At 46.4% G+C, this 22,804-nt stretch overlaps 1 protein-coding gene across 1 annotated transcript in view; it reads right to left on the bottom strand.

The window, feature by feature from the left end:
- The window catches only part of Tnik (TRAF2 and NCK interacting kinase), a 173,390-nt gene that overhangs the window by 73,948 nt on the left and 76,638 nt on the right, over positions 1 to 22,804 (bottom strand). The window contains exons 9-11 of the mRNA XM_051156996.1: positions 20,881 to 20,947; positions 14,368 to 14,572; positions 660 to 770 (exon numbers count right to left, since the gene is read on the bottom strand). Coding sequence (XP_051012953.1) covers positions 660 to 770; positions 14,368 to 14,572; positions 20,881 to 20,947 — 383 coding nt within the window. The remainder of the gene's footprint in view (positions 1 to 659; positions 771 to 14,367; positions 14,573 to 20,880; positions 20,948 to 22,804) is intronic.

The following is a 22,804-nucleotide window of genomic DNA, read 5'->3' as shown; positions in this document are numbered from 1 at the left end:
AGGAAAAGAGAAAGAACCAGTAATTGCAAAAGGACAAGAGCTTTCAAGTAAAACGCAGGAGAGAGGAAGGGGGAAAAATACCCAACACCTCACCGAACAGGAAGAGTAGGCCATACCATAGCAAAGCCCAGCCTTTCAATGCAGTCAAATGCACAACCGCCTTGCCCATCGCGGCTTACCGAGCTGGCTCGGCATCGCGCTGTCTGTTTGGTTTTTAATGAAACCACTATGTTAAAACCCGTTATTAGGCTCCTCCCTTATGGACTCCATGGAAGTAACACGGCTGTAAAGTTCTGAGGGCCTCTGCCAGCGGCAGGGAGAGAGCACACGTGCAAGGCTAGTTGCTCATGGTCTTCGCAGTGGAACCATCTGTAGCTCACTGACGTGGTGTGATCTTATCAGTGAGACAGGTTCAAAGTTGAAGAGCAGAGACAGCCTGATAGGGGCGGCTCACCAGGTACACCACGGGAGCCCTGGTTCTGGTAGGAAGCCTGGGCATTCTCACTCAAGCTGTGCACTTGACTTTTTGAATAGGTAAGACCCGTTGCTTGAGAAAAAGCAGAAGCCGCAATAGAGCACTGTGTCCCACAGCCCAGAGTTCCCTGGTGCTACAGTTCCCACGGGGCCCGGGGCGAGTGGGCTCCCCGCCCCCCTAGTACCTGCTCATGCTCGGCGCGCCTCCTCTCCTCCTCTCGGCGCATCTGTTCCTCATAGTGCCGGCGCTGTTCCCGTTCCTGCTGCTTCCGAAGCTCCTTTTCTCGCCTTTGTTGCTGTTGGTTGACAAGCAGACATGAGAGCAATGGGTGATGGTGATGTTACAGACATGAGCAATCGAGCACAGATACCTGAACACTCCAAAGCTTTTCCTCTTGGGCTACTGGGGGACACACTGGTAAGGAGATTCAGGGTTATGTAGACAGACCACTTTGGTGTTTACCATGTGTGTGAGTTCTTACTGGACCCGCCAGTTGGAATTGTCCAACCAGGAGAGACCAGCCATCTTGGAGGTGTCATAGACTTTTTAAAATCCATCCCCGTACTTAGATCATTCATTCACTGTAATGGCATGTCATACAAAGATTCTAAGTGGAGCGGATATTCACAGCCACACATTGAACAGACCTGATAGAAAAATGGGCATGATGATTCCAGACAAGCAATTATTGTTTTCAAGAAAAGATAATACAGAGGAACAAGAGGAGAAAACATCATCATAGAAACTGACTGGATAATTTAGATTACAGACCCAAAGCAGAGGCATTTCCAACACTCACCAAATTAGTGCAAGCCGAGAGAATAAAATAATTATGTGTACAGATCTGGCTCCTGGCAGGAAATAGGCCGCATTTAACTAACATTTCGAGTTTGTTACCCTTACTGGTTTCTTTCTTGAGGAAAAAAAATAAAAATAAAAATCAAGGCCTTTGAAGATTTAGCTGAATTTTATGTGGAAGAGTTGTCCATTTGTAGTCTGTCTGCCAGGAATCAATACTGTTCTATAATTACATGCCACTCAGGTTCCCACGAAAGGTAGACACGATATTGATTGCAACCAAAGAAGGTAGGGCTTCCCACATTTTCTGCAGCTTCTGAGAAACACACTCCAAAGCAGCTAATAATTAATAATGACCTCACTGAGATCAGCTCCTGGTCACACACAGAGGCATCTGCCAGGGCTTATGGTTCCTGCCGTGAAGTTAGAGAAATAAATTGCCTTCCCCAGTCTTCTGAGGGCACCCTGCCAGGCTCCACCTGGGTGTCTCAAGGTCGATGCCTTTCCTAGAAAGATGCTTAGTCTCTCCTCCTGAGCATGACGCTGTCGGAGGGGACATATCCAAACATCAAGGAAAAGTCCTGGCTCCAAGAAGACCCTTACAAAGCCTTTGGTGGGTGTTGCTAGAAGCAGATCTTGGGGGACAAGGACAGTGCTCAGCTCCTGCTCAGCTTCAACCTCTCACATAAGTCCTGGTACCTGGCAGGTGTGTGTAAAAATATGCCATGTTAAAGTGGTGCTGCATGAATTGTTTTGCATTCAATACGAGAAAAACCTAGGGGCCAAAGAGGAAACTGACACATTATTCTCCCAAAGTGTTTTGGAATTTTCTTCTCAGTACTAAGGACGTGTATTACGTCATAATTCATATTACTTCTTTGTGTTTATTTCAACAAATTTGTGATATAGATTGACAGTTATTTGCGTATCTCAATTCCATAGAAGGTTTTATCTTTTGAAAAAAGATTTAGTTACTGAATTTTTATTTGCATGTGTGTTTGTGCCTGGCTGAATTTATGTATACCACATACATGCAGTGCCCTAAGGAATCTGGATCCCCATGGAACTGGAGTTACATGCAGCTCGTAGGCACCCAGTTTGGATCCTAGGATTTGAACTCTGGTCCTTTATAAGATCAGTAAGCCCTCTGAACTGCTGAGCCATCTTTTCAGCCCTCCAACAGCTTTTGCCTTGTCCGTTTCTCGTACACATTGTATCACTACTCATAGTTATTGTATTGAAGACTGAAGGCCAAAAAAAAAAAAAAAATCAACCCAAGGGGAGTGGGCTGGTTGATTTAATTGTCTACTTGACACAACTGAGACTCACCAAGGACGCGATCAGGTGGCCTGTGGCCATGTCTGTATTGTCATGACTGCTGATTGATGCAGAAGGGCCCCACCCACTGTGGGCAGCACCATTGCCTGCCTTAGGCATGGATGTGGTGTGTCGAGTTGCTTGAGTTCACGCAATTAAGGCTGGCAAGGTGGATTTTTAAGCTAAATCAATGTTTTCTGTCCAAAGTTGCTTTTTTTAGTTAAAGTATTTGCCACAACAACAGAAAGAAAACTAGGACAGAGTGAAAGAAAGCCTTGTAGAAACTGAGAACAGACCTGCCTTTGGGAGACACCTCTCACAGGCCAGAAGGTCCTTCACAGCATGCACACAGGAGAGGAGAGCATCACAAAAAACAAACACGCAAACAAACAGCAACAGCAACAAACTCAGAAAAACAGTCACCTGCAATTGGTCCTAACAGAGCTATGTGCCAGGTTGGAAAAAAGTGTGAAAATAAAATAAAGGTTACAAAGCTGAGCTGGAAAGAATGGAGAGTGGGGAGACTAGAGCGGCACTCGTAGATTACCTTTGAATTATGTCTAATGATTCTCATGGCCCTTTCACCAAAGAGAATGGCCTCAACCAACTAGATGATAGAACCCAGCAAATATGTCACCCATGGGGAGTGGCCTCAAAGTCCTTGGAGGCCTTATCAAAAGTCAACTTCCTTAACAATAGAAATTGAATCGGATCTGAATATAGTCTCCATGTGTTTTCCTGGTTGGGGCATGAACAGTAGTACAATGCTTAGTAATAATCCAGGTTACCACAGTCACTGCCTTATTTTTACTGTAGCTCAGCGGCCCTTCTTGCACCAATAAGAGGAGCATAATTGTGACCTTTTCCCTCACTGTGGCAAAGTACCTGATAAAAGCAATGGGAGGGAGTCAGGGCTTATCATGGCTTAATGTGGTGGGGAAGGCATGGAGTTTGGAAGGCGAGGCAGCGGGTCACGCTGACTCAGGAAGCAGAGAGGAAAGAGCTGACACTCAGCTTGCTTTCCGCTTCCTTCCTGCTTATCTAGTCTGGACCCCTGGCCGGGGGATGGTCTCAGCCTCCTTGGCCAAGCCCCTAGGTTAACATTCTCCGGCACACCTGAAGGTCTGTTTCTTAGGTAATACCAGATCCAGTCAGTTGGCAAGGAAGATCAGTCATCACAGGGGGCTGTTCTGACCCTCTGCTCGCTCGTCCATTTGGGACCCTCCAGGATGGAGGCTGTTTTCAAGTAAGCTGGTGAGTCCATTTTAATGAAACAGGAGGGTCCTAGAAACCTACAAGAAGAACATTATGACGGGCGGATCTGGGCCCAGGGGTCCTGCTCAAACTATGGCATCAGCCAAGGACTATACGTACAGTAAACATCGAACCCAGACCCAGATCTAGCCAAGAGACAGGACATTCTCCACAGCTGAGTAGAGACTGGGGACTGACTTTCACATGAACTCTGGTGCCCCATATTTCACCACATCCCCTGGATGGGGAGACCTGGTGGTACTCAGGAAGGAAACCAGGCTACCAAGAAGAGACTTGATACCCTATGAGCATATACAGGGGGAGGAGGTCCCCCTCAGTCACAGTCATAGGGGAGGGGAGTAAGGGGAAATTGAGAGGGAGGGAGGAATGGGAGGATACAAGGGATGGGATAACAATTGAGTTGTAATATGAATGAATTAATAAAAAGGGGGAAAAAAGAAAAAAAATAAAGCCACCGACTTTTGTATCCTTGCTACTGCTTGTCACCTCCACACAGCAGGCTTCTCACAGCTGTGGGTGTAAATAGTCACTTTTGGGCACATTCATTATAGACACACCCTCTCCTCTCTTATGGACAATTTGAATCTTTACTGCTGTGTTTACCTCACTTTTTGCTTGCTGGGAAGCGCAGAGCCATACAGGCGGCCACATCTGCAAGCTGTGCTCACTGACTGTCAAGTGGGCATTGGAACACATGGGTATTCCAAGAACCAGCCCAGCTCCTGCTTTCAACTCATCTTTCTCCTCTATTTTATGTTTCTTTTTTAGTTTATTTTTTTATCCATTATATTTTTAGTTGTTGTACTAACCACTGAAAACCACATTAATCTCTCTTTTTAGAGTGAATAAAATCTATAGATAAATATTAAGCAACAAACAAGCCTTGGTTCTATGTCCATCATATATATGGACTCAGGAAAGCATCCACATTTGAGACTACTTCCTCATTGTGACGTTAATGTCATGGGGCAAGGAGAAGAGTCAGTAAGGCTTGGAGAAGGAACAGTAGGTGAAAAATATTAAGCCCAGGCTCTGTAAAGCCTCCAATAAGAACACAACAGCGTTCTATATAAATATGAGTTTAATGAATGAATCAGTACTATAGGTCGAATTAGATAATTTCATCTAAACTTTTAATGCTGTGGCCCAATAGGTGACCTTCAAAATTAGTTTATTCTAAGGGCCTCTAAAAGGATGTGCTACCTTGCAAAGGAAAACAAAAATAGCAACAACAACAGCAACAACAATAACAACAACAAGAGCAACAACCACAACAGCAACAACAACAAACGATTCAGAATGAGAAGGGCAGTGAAGGATTCTGGGTTGCCCTTGGAGAGTTCCTTGGTGACCTCCTGGAAGTGGTGAGGGGTACCCCACTGAGACTGTGACAGATCTGCCTAGCCTTCTGGAGGACTGGGAAGCAGATAACAGGGGAAGATGCCTGGCTTCTTAGGAAGTACCTCAAACCATCCCGTCAGCTCAGGGCCTCTGGATGACAGGGCCACTGCGGTCCTTCGAATTGGCCACACATCATATATGCTCCTTACTTTAAACAGGACTCCTCACATCACGTTTCCCAGGGATGGTACTCGTGACAAAGGCACTCATACAACTGGAGATTCTGTGTCAACTTAGCATTTGCCCAAGTCTCAATGTGGGAAAGACATGTTGGAAACTACCCACTGGAGAATGAGGGCACAGTGTCTTGCAACAGAAAGTGGAATTCGAAGCGTGTTTCTTGTAATGGGTAAGGCACAGGAATATGAAGCAGCCAGACACTTCTGATTTTATAGCACAGCAGAATGAAAGAAACACTAATGCCAAATAATAGGGTCAAAGTTCTGCGCGTTCATGATCCCATGTGCCTCTTGTGGCATCATGTACAGTTCTAAGGCTCATACTCACGTAGGTATCCCCTCCCCTTCAGCCAGATACATTCACCACTCTCATTGCACAGACAAGGAAAACATGGCATCTGAGCCAGCATCTTGTCCGAGTCCAGTCCTTGGTATGTAGATAGGCAGGGCACACACTCTGCCTAGTTCTACACATGCATGTATAACAAGTGAAAGACGTTTTGTTCTCTTCCCAGTTTCCCATTTTCTGTTTCAACCCTATCCTTTCCCCCTTTTTTCATAGAAACAGTAACCAGACAGCCCCGAAGAAGCTAGTCTGGCTAGAAACACCCTGTTCTTTCGTTTTTACATTCGCTTCCATCAGTGGCCAGAAGGAAGGCTCTTTGCCACTCAAGGGCACCTTGTGACCAGCAGACAGCTCATGGCTCAGCTCCCGAGGTACACTGTGTGCAAGCTGGTTTTTATGAGCAAAAGGAGGAAAGAAGGATCTAGGCTGATTTTGCCTCGTGCAAGCTTAATGAGCAGTCTAGTTCTGCCTCTGTTATGAATAGTGGTCAACGTGGTTATGCACAAGCTCCTGGTCACCTTCCAAGCCTCAGTTTCCCCCATGCACTCTGGAAGTCCCAGGTACCACACAGAGGAACAAGAATGGCCTAATGATCATCTCTAATAGACAAGGCTTTATAGCTTAGACAGTGGAAGTGGACGTAGAGAGGGAACTGAATAAGAGAGGGTGTGGGAGGGAAATGGGGGGATAAGATGTGGGCAAAGTGGCAACGGGAGGTTAGTGGGCTTGGAGAGAAAAGAGAAACTGAGGGTAAGGGCATCACTGAGACAAGCTGGAGACCTGCAACAGGGTAGGCTACAGGGAGGATATGCGGATGTCTCTACTTGAGCCTCCTAGTAGTGGGGGGACAGAGAGACTGAGGGGGCCACCTTCTAGCCAGGCAGGACCTATAGTGGTGGGATGGGACCACCAATCCACCTACAAAACCTTTGAACCAAAAGTTACCCTGCCTACAAGATGAGCAGAGATAAGGAGAAAGTAGAGACTAAAGGAATGTCCAACCAATGCCTGGCCCAACCTGAGACCAGACCCCACCCCCTGACACCATTAAAGATATTCTGCTATGCTTACAGACAGGAGCCTAACATTACTGCTCTCTGAGAGGCCTTACCCAGCAGCTGATTGAATCAGATGATGAGACTCACAGCCAAGCATTAGGTGGAGCTCGGGAAGTCCTGTGGAAGAGTGGCCAGGACAGGTGGGGGATAGAAGGACCCGCAACTAACCTAGACCCATAGGGGCTTACAGAGATGGAAGCACCCAACAAAGAGCATGCGTGGACTGGACCTAGGTGCCCCCCACATGTGTATCGATGGGCAGTTTGATCTTCATGTGGGTCCCCTAGCAAGTTGAGTGGCTGCTTCTATGTCATGGACTCTGTTGCTTTCTTTTAAATCATTTCACCCTAACTAGGCTGTCTTGCTTGGCCTCAGTGAATGAGGGTGAGCTCGGTCCTGAGGAGACGTGATGTGCTGGGGTGGATTGGTGCGGTGGGGCTTCCCTTTTCTGAGGACAAGGGGAGGGGGGAAGGGAGAAGAGGGTAGTGGGGGGCCAGGAGGAGAGGAGAAAGGGAGCTATGATGGACATATAAAGTGAATATGTAAATTAAAAATAAATTTAAAAATAGAGAAGGTTCTGTAGCTTAGCATAAACATAAATGCTGAGTACAGACAAAGCCCTTCTGACTCCTTCCCTAACACTCCAAAGCCTTAGTGAGAGACTCTGGGGTTGAGTGCTATGGAAACAAGTGCATTATAAATGAGTTTGTGGGCACTACAGTCACAGAGAGGGCCATTCCAGGACTCTGAGCTGACACTGAAGTGCTAAATTACATCCCCTGTAGAAAGGAGAACTCTTCAAGCATTTCCTGTGCTGAGGATGAAGGCATTTTAGGTGTTTGGCAGGATGTATTTGAGTGAAGAGATATTACATGGGTTCAATCAATAGCGAGATACATTTTTCTACATTATTTGTTAAAAAATAGGAATGTGCTGCCTAAAGCCCATGGGTTTGTAGGAAGACATGGCAGCAGTGATAAGTGAGCCCACCTGAAGAATACTGTTGAAAGGAATTCTCACCCTTAGAGCAAAACTGGCTGAGATCACTGGCCAGGCGCTGGTCTACTCAAGTTGCTCACTGAAGAAAACATGGGTAGAAATGAAAACAGTTCCATTTCCACGGCACGTGAATGAATATTTCACCAAAGCCATTTTGTTGCTGTTGTCCTTCTGAGCTTAGGGCTAACAAAGAACACTGAAATACAAGACACATGGACTCTGAGAAGTCCCTGCATGACCGTGATGCCCGCCAGGCAGGCTTTGACTAACTCTGCACACAATCGAAGGCCGACTAGATACACCAGATACATGGAGGGGCAGTGCTTGCTTCATTCTAATCTTGTTTTGTAACGTTACATGCTGTAGGCATAAGGCACCAGGAAGTTCTCTGCATTCGTGAAAAGCACAGGAAGGGATTTGTGCGGAGGCACGGGGCGCATTTCAGCAGCGTCTCTAGCTATAACACGGGGGTTCAGGAACTAAAGACAAAGCCAGACCTCCCTCCTGCTGCAAAAATAAGCTCTTTGGGACTTACTGAGTACGGAGGCACCCTCCCCTGGTTGTTTGTCTTTTGGACATGGTCTTGTGTATTCCAGGCTGATTCCAAACTGGCTGTATATACCAATATTAACTAATATTAATTCCAATATTAACTCCTGATAATTGGAGTGCCACCATGCCCAGCGATTACCAGAAACTGTTATAAACACTTTTTATTAATTAATTCAATCTCTCAAGTGATTAGCATCCATTTTACAAGTGAGTAAACTGACAAATAGAAAACTCAGGGTTTGCTCAAGATGACTTAGGCAGACAATGAGATGGAGGGGATTGGCAGCAAAGCTGACATGTGCCCATCTTTCCGGTGAAACAGCCACTGCTGGGGCTCTGTGTGTCTAATTCTCAAAGCTTGCTACTCAGACCTGACAAGATTTCCACCTTACAGCCTTGCTTAGTGCTTATTGGGAGACAAGCCTTCATATACCCACTTGATAGTAACAACAGGGTTATAATTAGTGATTTTTGGGGTTGGTTTCAAATGGCAACTTACATGACTGAGAAATCACCTGGGAGTGGAACTTCAGCTGAGGAATTGCCTAGATCAATTAGCATGATTATAGAAGATGTCTTGAATATTGACTGATGTGAGAAGCCCGACCCACTGTGGGCAGCACTATTCCCTGCACAGGTGGTCTAGGACTGCACATGGGAAGAAACCCAGGCTAGTGTAAGCAACCTAGCAGGTAGGCAGCATGGATGTGTTTATTTCTTTCTGCTATTGATTACAGAGTTGACGTGACTAACTGCTTTGAGTTTCTGCTTTTATTTTTTGTATTTTTTTTCTCTCTCTCTCAAGGATAGTCTGCAACATGAAGTTGTAAGACAAACAAACCCCTTTCTCCCTAAGACGCTTTTGGTCAGATGTTTCCTCAGACTAATGTATATGAAACAAAGACAATGAAAGAAATATGGACAAGAGCATCTTCGACAGAGGAAAGACCCATGGGCCCCTCAGGGGAAAGCAGCCTTCTCAGGGTAGCCTGTGGCCCTACTAATTGAGGTGCTCCCTAGGGATGCCTCTTGGTGCTGGCCAGGCCAATGACTACTTAGAAAGCCAAGTGACACAAAGACAAAGGGCAATTTCAGAAAAATGGCACTATAAGTGGACAGGGAAGTCACATTAGTGAAAATAGAATGAAAAAATGTTCTCTATAAAAAATAAAATGAGTAATTCTTGGCGGCTTACTCTTTCACTGTTCCAAAATACAACAAAACATTTGTACAAAAATCCCAACTCGTTTCTTGTGTTGGGCACAGGGTTTAGCCTTCTGTGCCTGTGTTTTTCACAAAGTTCCCACAATGATCCTTCAAAAGAAATAGAATTGTGCTGATCATACATGTAAAGGAGCTGTGGTTCAGAGAGGTTAAGTAAACTGCCCAAGACCACAGAGCTGGGATTAACTTTGGCCTCCTGACCTACAAAGCTGGTGTAGTTTACTCTCACACTTACCTAGCAGATTGTTTTCTCCGCCCCCCCCACCCCGCCACATTCTGAGTGGGTGTTGTAACAAGTGTTCATTCCAAAGCACAAGAAGGTGCTTGCCTTCTGCTATGTTTATTTTCATACACTCTAGGCTTCACTGCACACAGGAAGAAGCTCAAACGCTGGAAAATTCCTTTGACTTGAGTCAGTAACAGCAACAGTTACTGCTGGGACTTGGAATGCTGGTGATATGCTTGAAGTTTCAGCTCCTAATAGCTGCATAAGATGCTTGTGTTACGCTCAGCTTTACACGTGTGGAAACTAAGGCAGAGGAAAGCTAAATAGTACACTAGGGGTCACACAGTAAAAAAGAAAGCTAGGATCTGGGCCTTGGTGGCATGAGGGACTGGAGCTGATTTGTTTGTCTTTTGCTTTTAAGATAGGGTCTTGAAATCTAGTGTAGGCTGGCCTTGAACTCGCAGCATCCTCCTACATCCTGAGATTACAGGTGTAAACCATCATTATCTGATTCTTTTAGTTGGAGTTGCTGAGCTAAACACTATATCCTTTCTTTTAAAAAATGCTTTTACATTTATTTGTTTATTTCTATGTATTTATCATTGTGCTATGGTGCATGTGTGAAGGCTAAAAGATAAAATTGTGGGAGCTGGTTCTCTCCTTTTATCTTAAGTTCTAGGGAGTAACTCAGGTTACATGGAAGCAAGATGTTTTTCCAGTGAGTCAGTAGAGTGGCCCAGTGCACAGAGGCTCTTAAAGAGATACTCAGCTCCCCTTCTCTGCTTTGGAGAAAGGGCTGTGCTGCTATGGCACCTCAGAAAAACTATTTAGATTCTAAGAATACCTGCTTGTCCCAGTGGCTCCTCTAGATGTAGGTCCTTGCTACATAACTTCTGTGAGCTGGCCTCTTACCCTGATGGAAAAGTGAACACTCAGAGCAGACATGAGCACAAGCTGACAGCAAACACATTGGATCTGGAGAAACAGCTCACTGAGTGAAGTGTTTGCTCTGCAAGCAAGAAGACCTGGGTTCTATCCCCAGAACCCACATAAAAATTGGGTGTCAAAGGTGATGGCCTCCCACCTCCCTAGCCCCTCACCACCTGCGGCAGTCAGGAGAGCTGATCCTGGAGTCATGAGAGTAGGAGAGCTGGCCCTTCCCCTCACTAGTTGCAGCACTTGGGAGAACAGGCTCTGCACTTCTTCTTGGCAGCACAGGAGAGCAGTTCTAGCTCCTCACAGGCTGCAGCACTTGGGAGAATAGGCCCAGATCTTGACTGGGCAGCACAGTGGAGCTGGCTCTGGAGGAATGGGTGCTAGGGAGTGGCTCCTGAGGGCATGAGAGCAGGAGACTGGAACTTGCCTCCTGCTGCTGATGGTGGCATTGGGTGGCCTAGCCAGAGCAGTGCTGGAGAGCTTGCCCTGGTGGTGCCAATAAAGGAGATCAGGCACACTGACCAGCTTGGCTACCATCTAGGCCTAGATCCAGGGCTTTGAATTGGCCCACTCCAAAACCTGTATCATCTTTGAATGGTCAAGACACACGAAAGGGCCAGTCCTGCTGATCCAAAGCTGCATGATCTACGTGACATGGGGCAACAACAGCACAACTGGGAGGAGACCCAGTGAGGATCCAACACTGATGGTGTCACTGAAGCCAGAGACCTCGAACCAGACCAGTGACCCATTACAATGAACATCTGCAAGTGAAGATGTGCGGACAGAGGGGCATAGTGTGGGACACGCTGTGACACACTGCAACTTCTGTGATGAGATGTTTTCTGTGCTTTGGGTTTTTGTTATTGTTGTGTTTTGTGTGTGTGTGTGTGTGTGTGTGTGTGTGTGTGTGTGTGTGTTTGGGGGGAGGTTGCAAGTGTGAAGGGTGGATATGAAGGGATGGGGAATGAATGGGACTAGGGTGCATGATGTGAAACTCATAAGGAATCAAACATTTTTTAAAAAAATTCAGTATCCGGGTGCATACTTAGAAAGCCAACACTGTGTAGGTGAAGACCGGCAGATTTCTGGGGCTTCCTGGCCAGCCAGCCTAGCCTACGTAGCAAGTTTCAGACCAGTGAGAGAACTCATCACCAGAAAAAAAAAAAAGGTTGGCACCCAAAGAATGTCACTTGAGGTTCTCTGCTGAGCTGTACATACATGTACATACATGTACATACACGAGCACATACACCTCCATATAAACAACCAAATGAACATCAACACATATACAGACACACAAACATTAATTTAAAAAGTGTACAAGGCCACACCTGTCCTCCCCATGACAAAATCTTGTGGATGGTAAATGCTTAAGAGTTTAGCAATGAGGATTTTCTAGGGCCACATGGTCAGTGTCTTTAAACTGAAGCCACTGATAACGAGCCAGTCACCAAATGGAGCCAAAGTAGTGGGGGTTGTGAGACCCAGGAAGCGGGAACCTGGGAAATGCCACACCAAGAAAAGCAAGAGCCAAGCAGTACTCAGAGAAGCTCAGCCAAGGGCTTGATCCACCCAGGGGGAGGAAGTCTTAGGTCCAGAGAACAGAGTCATAGAGTTCCAGACATCTAAGATGAAAGGAATCTATGGCCCTTGGCTGGGGGCCCAGTGTAAGAGGCCCATGTGGCCTAGGCAGGTTGAAGGCATGATGGTAGAGCCCAGGAGCGAGCACCTGACTAAGACTCTCCTTCTAAACCCTGGGGTAAGCAGAGGTCATACTTGCACCATTCACTTCTCTGCTTTACATGTGCCTATGCCCCAGCGCAGGGCTCCATCAACCACACTGAGAACAGAAGATAGCACACAGACTTTATACTTTCCACGTGACAGGCAGACTTTATGCCAAGAGTCCTAAACTTGCACACAGACCAAAAAGGACTTCCTGTCCTGATTGCTGCTCACAGGAATCTCAAAGTCCATTGAATGAAGACCAACGTTCAAGGCTCTGATTCACACGTGCTGTCTCAGTGGACACTCACATGGACACTGAGAGCTGAGAGGCCAGCATGGAAGGCCAGCGTGCAAGCCTGCTTAGCAGTCACCTCCCCTCCTCACTCGATTGTCCTACTTTTTTTTCTACACACAAAATAATGGCTCCGTTACAGCATTTTACACACTTATACACGCCTGTCATGAATTTTGCTCACAATCACTCCTCATTCTCCTCTTCGTTAAATATCATGTTCTCAGCACTTCACAGCCACTGGACATAACCTCTTAGTCACTTGATAAATAGAGGAATCTCAGATATCTCATGCATACACAAGGGAAGAGATACTGAAAAATGGGAATAGGACACGCCGTTCACGAGAGAAAACAGTATACAGTGTTCCACATATAAGCAACACCCTTGCCTGATAACTTGCACATAAACGTCACTCAATAAACTCATCATTGTAAATATACAGGATTGATGTCCTAGGGTCTTATTGGGGCTGCTAAGATTTACTGAAAAGTGATGTGATGTCCTCACAGATTTAAAGGAAGAAATCTGCACCATGATGGGCCTTTAAAAAGGTGAATCTGAACCTGCAGCTCCCCCCAATCTCTCCCTGTCTAGTGGGCCACCTTAAAAAGCAAAACCAGGAGACTCATGATGAAGAAGCAGGCTGGGACTGGGGAGACCCACAGCACTATCGCCGTGCTCCTGTACACTGAGGGACTCTTTCATTTGCCTCCCAGTTTCTCCAGTAGCTGAGAAGTATTGGTTTCCTGTTCACCTGCAGGGTCTCATTTATCTGGCAGAAGAAGGAATGCTTGGGAATGTGGATGGGGCTCCAGGAAGGAAGCTTAAACAAAGACCTATTGTTGACAAGGGTGAGAACCTCGTGTGGGACAGGGCGTCCAAGACACCACCGTCAGAGATGTGGTTTCCCATCCAGATGACAGCAGCACCTGCCGCTGGAGGTAGGGCTTGCCTGCCAGCTGCAGGGTGTGTCCTGGGCAGGAAGGGTGTGTGAGGAGCATGGCTCCTGGGGTCAGAGGAGAACCAAGACGCAGGGCCTGTTGTACTTACGTGGTATTCGGTTACCTGCCTGCTTACCGTGGTTTAGCTAATGCTTGTCTTTCACCCCTTAGTCCCTGGCTAACTAATGTGTATGTTAACTTCCTCATTCCCGATATTCTCCAGGTGTCTGATATGTGTCACATGTTATCTTAGGTGCTGCAGAAGAACAGAAGAGAAAGGCAGTCTGTGTCCTCACAGACAGCATCCTTTCCAATGGGGAGCTGGACCCATATGTGGAATGTTCGAGGTTGGTTGGGGCCATGTAAATAAAGACAAGCAGCAGAACATGCTAGAAGGATAGGGATGCTATCTTAATAAGATGGTCAGGGAAAGCCCAACTAGGAGGAGTAGATGATTTCAGGGATGGAAGCCTTGGCCCCATTCTGAGGGTGAGGCAAGTCTTTTTTTTTTTTTTTTTTTTTTTTTGGTAATATATTTTTTTCAAAGAGCACGTGCACCTAGCCGGTGGTGGCCCGGCCCTGGGTAGCTGTGGTGGTGGCTCTGTGGTACTTGCCTCCTCCAGCCTCCGCCTTTGCTCCTTCTGCTCCTCAATGCGCTTCTGGCGCTCGGCCAGCAGCTGCCGCTTGTGTTCTTCATTCTCCCGCTGCTGTTGCTCCAGCTGCTGTCGCCGCAGGGCCTCTGAGCGCTCCTTGTTGGCCAGCTGCAGTCTCAGGAAGTCTCTTCGAAGTGTTGACTCCCCCGGTAGGTTCAGAATGGAGCTGTGGACGGGAAAGAACAATGAGGGTACCACCTATGGCAAGGACCACTGCTAACTGTGGTCCCGGGAGAGGATGCGCGAGAGAGCAGTGGTCTGCCGTCCTTTCGTGATGCTACTGCATAGATAGGTGGTCCTCATCCCTAAAAGGAGCACTACACCTTTTCCAGGCCTGTCCACACAAGTCCGTCCCTAGTGCTTGGTGAAGACGTGCTTCCTAAGACTTTAAAAAGTGTGCAAGTCCCAAGTCCTAGGCAAGCTCATCTCCACATATAAGAGTAGCTAGTAGAGATGGCTCAATGGTTAAGAGCACTGCCTGCTCTTCCAAAGGTCCCGAGTTCTATTCCCAGCAATGACATGGTGGCTCACAACCATCTACAATGAGATCTGGTGCCCTCTTCCCGCCTACAGTTGTACAAGCTGGCAAACATCGTATATATAATAAATAAATAAATCTTAAAAAGAAAAAACAGTAGCTAGTAGGGCCTGGGGAGATGGCTCAATGGTTAATGTGATTGCTACGTAAGCACAAGCCTGGGTTCAGACCCACAGAGCCTGCACCCCTCAAAGCAGGTCCAATAGCAAGTGTGTCTGTAATACTACACCCCTTTGGGAAGATGGGAGGCAGAGACAGGAGGATTCCAGAAGTTAGAAGGCCAGCTAGCCTGGTGTCCACAACCATCAACAACGAGAGACTGTTTCTAAGAAGGTGGAAGGAAAAGACAACACCACAGGCTGTTCTCTGACCTCTAGACACAGCATCCTGTGCAAACATGCACACACACACACACACACACACACACACACACACACACACACACACACACAGTGCAACAGAACACAAACACGTGCATATGTGTACACAGGCACACGTACATACACTCTTACTCTGTTGACAGGAAAAGATGCTCTCCATGCATCTTTTTAAGAGCTTACCCTAGGGCCCAGTAGGCAGAGGCCATGCTAAAGACAAGGTTGACAAGGAGCCAAGATCTCAGGACACACATGTACAGTCCATGGTGCCCAGGCCTTGTCTCAATACACCGCTGTTGAAGGCATGGTTCTGGGTACAAGGCACACACTCGGGACTGCACCTGAGGTAACTACATTATGTCTAATGTTTGTGCACACATGCGCAGACATGTTTGCATGCATGCGTGCGTGCATGTGTGTTTCTAGAGGACATAAACTGCACTGATACCACTTGGTGGTCCTGGGCCGCCAATGCCAATCTAACTTCAGGGGACTATCTGACAGTTATGATCTCTGGTTTTCCATATATCAGGGAGGTGAAAGATGATTCTTTTGTTTTGGGGTTTTGTTTTTTGTTTTGTTGTTGTTGTTGTTGTTTTGTTAGATTTTTGTGAAAGCTTCTACCTAAAATAAACTCACCAATCACACAATTCCTCATTCCTGCTACGTTTGCAGATACTGGCACAGGCTGGAAGGAGGCAGCAGCCATCAGCAAGATATTAGGTAGAAAATAGAAATGGGGCTTGGAGCTCAGAGGACGGCTTCTGAAAGGAAGCCCGAGTCCTGTTCTTGTTTGTTCAATCTGATGGGCCCAGCTGTTTTCAATCACCCTCACTTCTGAACTGACAAACACTGTGAGCATTCCAATCATGGACACTGAGCAGTTTCTAAAAGGAGCTAGATTTAAAGTAACCCAAAACAGCCATAGCCTGGGTTGTGCAGACAGCTCACCTGGTGAGCTTCCCACACAGACTTGAGGATGAGAGTTTGACCCCCCCAGAGTGCACATACAATGCTGGGCGTGGCAGAATGCATTTCTAACCCCAGTGCTGGGGAGATGGAGACAGGTGGGTTCATTTGCCAGCCAGCCTAGCCTCAAGTACACGCCTCAGGTCAATGAGAGGCCTTGTCTCAAAAGGCAGGGTAAACTTCTGAAGGATGATGCCATGGTTCAGACAGTTGCCCCACCCACAACTACACACACACACACACACACACACACACACACACACACAGACAGACAGACACACACATTCTCTGACACAAATATGCTCTTCTCCCCAAAAAAACCTCACATTCACCAATATCTTAGGCATGATCTCGCGAGATGTGTTATAATACCCTTCCTACCTCAGCCTCTTTGGGGTGAAATGCACCCACAGCTGCTGACAGATTTACTGCAATCTAAACTTTAGGTGCTGGGGGATTTTCCCACCCACCAGTAGAATGTCATTTGCATTTGGTTTTTTGACACTCCCTCAGTGGGGTTTCTTAGAGGATTATGGAAAGGACTGTCCCAAAGGGAGACTCGGTCCACAGCAATTTGAGAATAAAAAGCCCATGTTGCCCCATGAATGTGCCATCTGTCTCATAGAGGTCCCTAAGAACATCTACAAGGTAGACTCCACAGTGCTGCAATCCCTTTTTGGGACAGCCCACTCCAAACTCTCTCCAGAGCATTTGCTTCGCTTTGTCAAGTAAACTTTGCCTAGAACTGGGTTTCTGTCCTGAACTCTTTCCTCTGAGAAGGTGACAATCCAGAAAAACCCCCTCTGGAGTCACTGTCTTGTGGGAGAGCTAGGCAGGCAAATTATTACAAATAATAAAATATCAAATATGAATAGAAAGACCAAAATGGTAGTTTGAAAGGGTAAAGAGTTTAAAATTTATAGTGGCAAGGAGCTGAGATAAGGCTTAGTGCTCTGTTCTACATCAGGTTGTCAGGAGCAAGTTTAGAGTTCTTGGTAGAAACAGGTTGGTCTTGTCCAAGAGCTGCATTCTGGCTTGTTCTCCATGGTCAGAGGCAGCGAGGTGTGTATGCAAGAGTGCTCAGGGAGAGGCAGTCAGGAAGTGTGTAGACGTGGGAGCCGTGCACACAAAGGCTGTCAGCTCAGTCATAGCATTGGCAGCTCCGTTGGCTTCACAGTGGACTGTAGACTGCAAGGTATAGGAGGTCAAACGAAGCTAAAATGCTCCACAGTGGACACTTTCCCCAGCAAGTCATAGGGTGGCCCTCAAAGAAATATTTAAGAACAGAATTATTGAATCCCGTGGACAGATAGAATGTGCAGGCTGAGGGACGACTTGCAGTTTTGTTTGGGCTGCTGGGTAACAAGAAATGGAATGAGGGTTATGGGATGGGACAGTGGACAAGTATCAGTTTACTTTACAGAGCTGTTAGAATCTGTATGAGATGCTGCCACAGATACGGTCAAGGGCTTTGCCAAGGGCACTCTGTGGGCATTTGGGGAGTCTATTGTGAGCCTCCTTTATAACCTGGTGTCTCTGTGTAAACCTCTAAAACAACTTCTAAATGTGGCTCTAGGACACATAAGTGATATGCCATGAGCAAAGGTGACAAGGTTGGAAACCTAATGCACACAGGGATGCCCCATTAATCTGAACTGACGTTGAACTAGTACCAGGAGACCTCAATTGTACTAATGACTCAATTACTAGCTCTGCGTATGACCTGGTGACCCCCTTGAGCTGTTGTCTCATATCTAAAGTGAGAAAAACATTGTCTTTTCTAACTTTTAGGATTTCATGAAGACTAATTAGATGTGCTTTAGAGGGTGGTACTCGGCACATAATCTTCTGCACGATACAATGCCATGTTATAATTATAGCTGGTGGCTTACCACATGACCTCCGACACAAGAAAGCCTTGGAAAGACAGAGCTTCTCAGTTCTTCAAAGAACAGCGAGAGGACTGACTTCCACATGCTCTGGAAGCAGGGAACAGCGTCCCTCCCTTTAGAGGGATGTTCATTTTGTCACTGTTTGACAGCCATTGTCTTTATGCAGCTAAAGTGGGGGGGGGCATCTAACATGTTTTGATGAAAGAAAAAAAATTCAGTCTTGAACTTGCAGAAATCTTGTGGCAGATAAGAGCTCTGTGAGCTCAGTGCCGACCTCTTAGGGTGGCTTAGCAGGAGCAAAGATGTTCGGGTTTGAGTTCGCTTAGCTGTGGTTCTCAACCTTCCTACTGCTGTGACCCTTTAACACAGCTCCTCACGTTGTGGTGACCCCAGCCATAAAATCATTTCACTGCGTCTTCGTAACTCTAATTTTGCTACTGTTATGAATCATGTACATATCGGATATGCAGAGGAACTGATATGTGACCCCAAGGGGCTCCCAACCCACAGGTTGAGACCCTCTGGTTTAAGAAGAGAACACGAGTCTGGAGAGATGGCTCACTTGGTGAAACCTTGCAAGTTTGAGGACCTCAATCTGATCTCCAGAATGCATCAAAAGATCTGAGTGTGGTAGCAAATATGTGTGATCTTGGTGCTGGGAGGTAGAGAGCTTACTGGCCTGCTGGTCTAACCAGTGAGCGCCAGGCCAGTGAGAGGCCTTGTTTCAAAATGCAGGCTTGAACTGAAAGCTGCTTTTGTAGACTTGCTGTCTAATGTTGCTTTGTTTTGGCATTGTCTGTCTTACAGGCCTTTTGTCTGTATATTAAGACTTCTGATTTTGTGCTTTTACATTTGTTTTGTGTCTATGTGTGTGTTTCTTACGCTTTCTATTTTTATTCTGTTTTGTTTGTTATTTTGGTTTGCCTGTTTGTTTGATGGAGGGAGAAAAGAAGGGAGGGAGAGGGAAAAATGAAGAGAGAGAGACAAGAGAGAGAGGGGAGAGGAAGAGATAGATAGATAGAGAGAGAGAGAGAGAGAGAGAGAGAGAGAGAGAGAGAGATTTCGCACATGAAGTTGGGTGGATGGGAGGATCTGGAAGGAGTTGAGGGAGTGGGAACCATGACTGGAATATAATCTGTGAAAATTTTTATTTTCAGTTAAAAAAATATATAATTTTATATACTAGAAAACAAGATAGGACTTGAATGACAACTGAGGTTGCCCTTTACCTTCTGGGCTGGTTAGATTTTGTCAACTTGATACAAATTAGAGTCACCTGGGAAGAGGGAACCTCTCAGCTAAGAACTGTCACTATTAGATGGATCCCTGGACACGTCTGTGGGAGTTAATGCTGCAGTGGGCCGTGGTGTTAGGCTGTGTAAAAAAGCAGACTGAGCAAGCCATGGGAAGCAAGGCACAGTGAGCAAGGCATGGGGAGCAAGGCCACGGGGAACAGGCCACAGGGAGCAGGCCATGGGAGTAGGCCATGGGAAGTAGGCCATGGGAGCAGGCCAAGGGGAGCAGGCCACGGAAGCAGGCCACAGGAGCAGGCCACGGGGAGCAGGCCAGTAGCCAACATTTCTCCATGGTGTCTGCTTCAGTTCCCACCCCCTGGTTTCAGCTTTGGCTTCCCTCAGTGTTGGGCTGCACTCACAGCAGACAGAATAAAGTCCTTCCTCCCCAAGTGGCTTTTGGTTAGTGTTTCACCACAGCAGCAACACAGCAAACTAGGACAGCTTTCACATGTATATACACACATGTGCCACCCACACACTTCAACACACACACACACACACACGCGCGCGCGCGTGAAGGAAGAAGGAAGGGAGAGGAACATGTGGTGTCCAGCTTATTCCTGCAGCATGGTCCCTCTGCAGGACAGGGCACTCTGTGGCACAGCACCCAGTCCTTATGCTGCAGTATGAGGGAGGGGTGGACACCCTGCTGGCTGGAGGGCACGGTCCCATGATGCCCAGTGACCTTTCTACTTGTGCATTTCCTCCACAATTAGCAGTGCATGGTCCATGGGATGCACAGAGCTGTTATCCACAAAGAAGTCCCGGAGCCACAGGCACATCAGCCTCAATTACCCATCAGTGCAGATGGGAAGAAAGCTGGGCTCAAGCCCAAATGCATGTCTAAGTGGGACAACGATGATTAAGGGGCACTGGGTTCTGAAGGGACAACAGGAACGGCACCAGTGTTTCTATCAGGTTCACCTCTGGAGGATAATTTGATTTTCTAGAATCATCTCTTTGAGGGTTAGTCTGTGTGAAATATCAAGGCACATGACAAGGGCTGTGGCCATCTGAAAGGGCTTCACAGAGGGACTAAGTGACAAGCTGAATGACTCTAGTCGGAAAATGTCACTTAGCTCTCCCCAAAGTTGCAATTTTAAACACTTTCAGTGCTGCATTAGCCAGATAATTGCTTCCTTCCCTCTCTACATCGCCACACGTGAGGAAACAAGGCTGAGAATACAGGCCATACATCTTGGGGGACAAGATAAAGAAAATGCTGATCTCCACAGTTTTTAATAAGAGTTGGCCTAGAGGAAATTTCACACTTTAATGAGTATGCATGTGGGCAATACATTAGATCTTGGTAGAGCCTTAACAACAGAGCAATAAATCATAAGGCGAGTGCGTTGTGAGCAAGCCCAAGGCGGAAGGTGGGATTTGGAATGCCTTCGTCATACCTGGGCTCCCCAGAGTCGTTCTCCTCCTCTTCCTCCTCGCTTCCGCTGTATTCATACTCAGTCTCATCTGGAGAGAGATCACAGAATGTTAGTGTAGAACCGTGGCTCTCCACGTGGGGGCCCCCACCCCTCTGGATGGGGAAGGAGGGTGGGGGGGTGAACGACCCTTTCACAGGCATCGCCTAAGACCATCAGAAAACACGGATACTTACAGTATGATTTACACCTGTAGCAAAATTACAGTTATGAAGTAGCAATACAGAAGCATGTACAGTGTATATTAATTGAAAATAACACGTGGTCTCTGTATATTAACCTATAATAAAAGCCTAGAAAGTGTGATATGCAGACATCCCTGCTTTATGCCACTTCTGGTTTAAAAAAAAAAAGGTAAATATGACTGGTTCACTAGAATCACTTAATTCAGTAAAATAATAAGCAAGTCAATGTGTAATAAGATTGAATCTTTGTCGTAGTCACGCTCAAAATACAACGAACAAGACACATATGTGAGTATATGATTGTCACTTCCATGGATAAAAAGAAAGGAAATGAATGTTTAGAAGACATCTCACATGCAAGCAACTAGTGTTAGGTAGTTCGTGTGATTAAAAAGTCAATCTGCGATGCATATTTAGAATTGAATATTGAAATATTTCAGTGTGGAAACCAGTGTCTCTCCAGCATGGTGCATCCTGAGCAGGAGTGCACAGGAGACGATGGGAGGTGAGAGCAGGGGCTGCTCTCTCCCCTTGCTCGGAATGCAGGTAGTGGAAGGGTTGGAGCATTGAGGAGGTAACAAGCTGGATCTGGGAAGGCCAGTGGCCCTTTTGCTGGCAGATCTGGAAGAGACACAAGGATGACACTGCAAACAAGATGCCCCTAAAGGAGGCTGGCAGTGCTACATGCTCAAGAGACAGAGTCCCGAGGCAGCAGCTGTCTGGACACTGGAAAGGCAGATGCTGAGACCTAGGGTACTAGGGTCCAGGGACTCTTGGATCCTTAGATGTGCTATGCTGAGGGTTTTCCTGTGGGTGATGAGAAGGCCTTGGAGAAGCTCTGCAGCAAAGGACGATGCCAGGGGACTGTCATTTCTTTACAGCCACAGGTTACTACTTACTAGCCTGAAGATGTTTGTACATTCTTTCAACCGGAAGGACATTATGCTTTTGCTATGTTTCCCTTAGGAGCTGATATTCACACTGAGGAATACCTATTTAGATGTTAGACAATAAAGGAAGCCAGAGTGTGATGAGTTCGAGTGTATTTTGTAAAATCACAGCTGAGCCTTATACATTTCTCTGCGCATGGACTTCTCAGGCTACTTATCCTTAAAGAATGTTTTCAGCAAATGTAAAGAACCTGCAGTAAAATATCTATAACGTATGCCAAGACAATGCATTCTCACAATGAAAACAGAGAGAGTTCAAAATAACATGCAGAGGTGTTGCCTAATAGAAGACATTTTAGTGACATTTTAGTGAATGGCAGAGGTGCACAAACATTGCAGTCACTTCTGTTTTCTAATGGAGAACTTGAACTTATCAGTCTACTTGACTTTAATATTTTACTAGCGCTGAGCTTGATTGCCTTTGTACTACATAATTAAGTTAGTAGATGTCAATACACATTAAGGAGAAACATCAGGTCAAAAGTCATAAACCAGTAAACAAAACAAAACAAAAACAAAAAAGGACCCCTCCTCAATTCTACCAGAAGCTTGTCATTCAGAGACCTAATGGAAAAGAGCAGAGGAGTGAGAGTGGAGGCTGCAGAGGTGGCTCAGCGGTTAGGAGAACCTTCTAGAAGACCAGGGTTGAAAACCAGCACCCACACGGAGCCTCCCAACAATCTATAACTTTAGTTCTAGGGGATCCGATGCCTTTTTTAGCCTCTGTGGGCACCATACACACAGTGATGGGCA

Source organism: Acomys russatus, chromosome 15, assembly GCF_903995435.1.
Source record: "Acomys russatus chromosome 15, mAcoRus1.1, whole genome shotgun sequence".
Taxonomy (NCBI): Eukaryota; Metazoa; Chordata; class Mammalia; order Rodentia; family Muridae; genus Acomys; species Acomys russatus.
This window is presented reverse-complemented; position numbering and strand designations above follow the sequence as displayed.